Source organism: Dipodomys ordii, unplaced genomic scaffold (assembly GCF_000151885.1).
Source record: "Dipodomys ordii isolate 6190 unplaced genomic scaffold, Dord_2.0 Scaffold11151, whole genome shotgun sequence".
In the NCBI taxonomy this organism is placed as follows: Eukaryota; Metazoa; Chordata; class Mammalia; order Rodentia; family Heteromyidae; genus Dipodomys; species Dipodomys ordii.
The window spans coordinates 1-4,101 of NW_012278363.1; the positions used below are offsets into that span (position 1 = coordinate 1).

The 4,101-nt window shown below is 35.7% G+C and overlaps 1 protein-coding gene across 1 annotated transcript; it reads right to left on the reverse strand.

Annotated features, from left to right (window-relative positions):
- Positions 1–443: 443 nt before the first annotated feature.
- LOC106002458 (periostin-like) lies at positions 444–2,797 on the reverse strand (the record flags this gene model as incomplete). Its single annotated transcript, XM_013037331.1, has 5 exons — positions 444–511; positions 621–723; positions 827–957; positions 1,431–1,561; positions 2,661–2,797. Coding segments are annotated over 5 exons (570 nt in total), but the record flags the coding sequence as incomplete, so codon positions are not given.
- Positions 2,798–4,101: the final 1,304 nt, after the last annotated feature.

Genomic DNA, 4,101 nt, shown 5'->3' on the forward strand with positions numbered 1-4,101 from the left:
CCTTTCTTTCTTTCTTTCTTTCTTTCTTTCTTTCTTTCTTTCTTTCTTTCTTTCTTTCTTTCTTTCTTTCTTTCTTTCTTTCTTTCTTTCTTTCTTTTTTGTCAGTCGTGGGGCCTGAACTCTGGGCCTAGGTGCTATCTCTATCAGCTCTTCAGCTCAAGGCTAGCACTCTACCACTTGAGCCATAGCTCTACTTCCTGCTTTTTCTGCTTATGTGGTGCTGAGGAATTGAACCCAGGGCCTCATGCATGCAACACAAGCATTCTACCACTAAGCCACCTTCCCAGCCCCGAGAGTTATTTCTTTATTGGATGTTCAGTAGTACTTAAGCAATAAAGATCAGAGCCCAATGTATATTTACACATCAATGTCTATTTTTAGTCTCATGTTAAAACTATGATATCTGTGTAATGTATGAAAATAAATCAAGTATGATTCTGTACCTTAATTTGGATGTATTTGATCAGTTTGTTAAGTATTTCCAGCAGCCGATCATTTCCAACAGGTATGTCTATTGAAGGAATATTAAGTGAATATAGGTAAGAAAATGTGAAATAAAAACCTAGGTTTATATTATATAAAAAAGTCTTATTCCATTAATGGATTCAAGAATTACCAACCTGCTGGATAGAGAAGTTTATCCACAACATGAATTACACCATTCGTGGTCATAATGTCAGATTCTTTGGACTTTAATTCATTTACCAGAAGTGTTTCATTTCCCTAGCCAAATAAAAGATGTCAGGAAGAAATTTAATAAAGAATGGACATTAGGATAATTTAATGATATATAAACATTACTATAATTTCATTCTAGACAGCTTACCCCTTTCAGATAGATTTTGCTTCCTTGTGTGGTCTTTAGAATGTTAGTGACGCCAGGTTCGAATCCTTTTCCAATGTAAACTCCTGGTGTCAGATGATAAAGGATGATGTTTTGGAGGGCATTTTTGTCCCCTAGGAGAAAAAAATGTTCATATTTATTTACTATTATATCATTGTTTTCTGACATGTTGATACTATAAGTACAAAGAAACTAAAACATTGGGCTTTATTTTATTTTCCCGACACTGCATTTTCTTATAATGTCATTATTTTCTCAAGTTGATATCAATGCTGCATTAATCATTCCAATGACATCAGAATATTCTGCAACTTACTAGGAGAAAAATACTGAGTTAGTTTTGGCATTATGATTATTTCTTTCCTATTATGTCCTTGGTTGTCTTTTCACCAATAAAAACACATGGGTAGTAAGTTTATGAAAGGCTCCTCACACATCCCATGTGGAATTAAAGGAAATTGAAGCTTGCCAAAAATACAGAGGAGGGGATCTGTTTTAGATTAATGTTGGAGTGAACAAGAATGCTTGAGGAAAATGTTATATCCTGAAACCCAAGGGCGAATAGCTGGTAGTCACTTATACTCACGGATCAGAGTTTCCTTTTCTTCGTTTGTCATTCCCTTGAAAGCATCATTGGTTGGTGCGAATAAGGTCCAATCTCCAGGCTGACTTAGAAGATCTTTTAAGTCTGCAGCTTCAAGCAGGCTGAGGAAGACACTAAACAGAAAGGAGATGCATTCATTTGGGGGGAGATTTAGATTTGGGTATATTCAACCACAATGCATACAGGAAAATAGATTCTACTTATTCAGAAGGAGTGAGAAACCTCCACATTTTAATGTATATTTCCAGTGCAATCTACCTGCTAAGAAAAATTTGTAATAGAGAATGACTTAATTTTTTAAATCTTTTTTTATTGTTAAAATACTGTACAGAGGGGTTACAATTACATGAGCAAGGTAATGAGTCCATTTCTTACCAAGCACTGTTGCCTACTCCTTTGCTTTTCCCCTCCCATCCCTTCCCTCCCACTTCCATAACTATTACTCCCCCTCCAGCCCCCGCCTAAATTGTAAAGTTCATTGTTACACTGCGTCAACTTGTATCCCTACTTAAACATTTACTTGTCAAGGCCATGCTTTATTGTAAAACAGAGACTTTCTTAAAAAAAAAAAAACCTTTAGTATTCTATCAAATAATCTTTTCTAATATATATTATCACTGTAAAATAATATATCATTTAATATATGATCATTTAGTATATTACATGATATGTAATATAATTTGAAAGTGACAATATAAAATTTCATTATAAGGAAATTTACAAAGAGAAGTTCAGCCTATCAGATTTATTTTACTCATTAAGTTATATTATGAGGGCTGGAAAGTTAGCTCAGTGGTAGAGTGCTTGCCTCACATGCATGAGGCCCTGGGTTTGATTCCTCAGTACCACTTAAGCAGAAAAAAGCCAGAAGTGGCACTGTGGCTCAAGTGGTGGAGCACTAGCCTTGAACTGAAGAGCTGAGTGACAGCACCCAGGCCCAGAGTTCAAGCCCCACAACTGACCAAAAAACAAAAACAAAAACAAAAACGTTATATTATGGCATTACAGAAAGCAGACCAAAGCACATACAAACTTAAAACCTTTTATGGACTTTTTATGCTAAATTTTGTTCTTATCAATACTGGAAACTACAAGGCTTTTTGGAAAATAATTGTGAGACAAAATATAGCAGTAATTGTGTGTGTGTGTGTGTGTGTGTGTGTGTGTGTGCGTGTGTGTGTGAGTGAGTGAAGGTGCAGTTAATAAGCTTACCTGAAACGCTTGTCTTGTCTTAGTTTTTCATGGAGGGATTTATCTGCAGGTTGGATGATTTCTCTGAATATATGAATAACACCATTTCTTCCTTGCTTGCTTCCTCTCACCATGCAAGAATTCTCAATGCAAACAGCCTATCAAAGCAAAGAACAATACAAGGTGTCCTTCGGGTGGCTGGAAATTTCCCATTGGTTCAGCTGAACGAGTACATTTTTAATTGGCTTTTCTGAGAGGTCATAACCTCTGAGGACCAGAAGAAATGTCCTCTCTGCTCAGTGTTTAATGTCTCAGACTAACTGACTTCAGACTTCTTATCCAGTCAGTTTTTCTATACAGGTTCAGCTACCTTAGGCATTCGACCTGCAGTTTGGTCAGCAAGTTACAGTTTTATAGAGTTCAATTCTACATTTTCCACAATCTCTTTTCAAGTTTGAGCTATTTTTTTCCAGACCCTTTTTAATAGGTCAATAGTAATTGTGAAGTGTGCTGGCTTCAGTGTCTCTACTGGTCCTTAAAAATATTAACTACAAGCCCAGAGTTCAAGCCCCATGACCGACCAAAAAAAAAGTTTAAAAATATTAACTACATTTTCTTGCTAGACACTGGTGGTTCATGCCTCTAATTCTAGCTACTCAGGAGGCTGAGATCTGAGGATCCTGGTAGAAGCTAACTCAGGTATAAAAGTCCCCGTGAGATTCTTATTGTCAATTAACCACTCAAAATTGGAAGTGACACTGTGGCTTAAGTGGTAGAGTGCTATCCTTGAGCAAAAGATTTCAGGGACAGTGCCCAGGTCCTGAGTTCAAGCTCCACAACCAACAAAAATTTTTTTTACTATATTTTCTTTTTTGTATATGATACAGACATATTCATCATTTAAAGTGAAGAAGCTTCCTTAATGAAAATGTGTGCCTTGGAATTGTGAAGCTATAGAATAGTCTCTGAGTACTATAATAAGTTCTGGAAAATGCTTGATTTCCAAAGAAACTTTTAGTTGTAACTCCATGTGCTCTGGACAGAAATTGAACAGCAAAAGTATTTGCACTGTAATTTTGATTAAAAAGTATTTCTAGAAATATTTCTGCTGGTTGATGTATTTTAGGCTCATTTTATGGACTCCATAAGTCTATGTCTATAAAAATATACCTTGAATGTCATCCTATTGTTGGATGGTGATATTAAAATAAAGCATTATATTATCATTCATAAATTGATTTGTTAAATGGTAACTCCTTTGTATAACTAAAGATGATGATGTTGATAAAAATAATAATAAACAACTTTCTTGTTAGGTATAAATTACTGTGCAAATCAAAAGCATAGTTTTGAAGAGTTTTTTTTTTTTTTTTTTTGGGTCCGGTTGTGGGGCCTGAACTCTGGGTCTGGGCGCTGTCCCTCAGCTCTTCAGCTCAAGGCTAGCACTTTACCACTTGAGCCA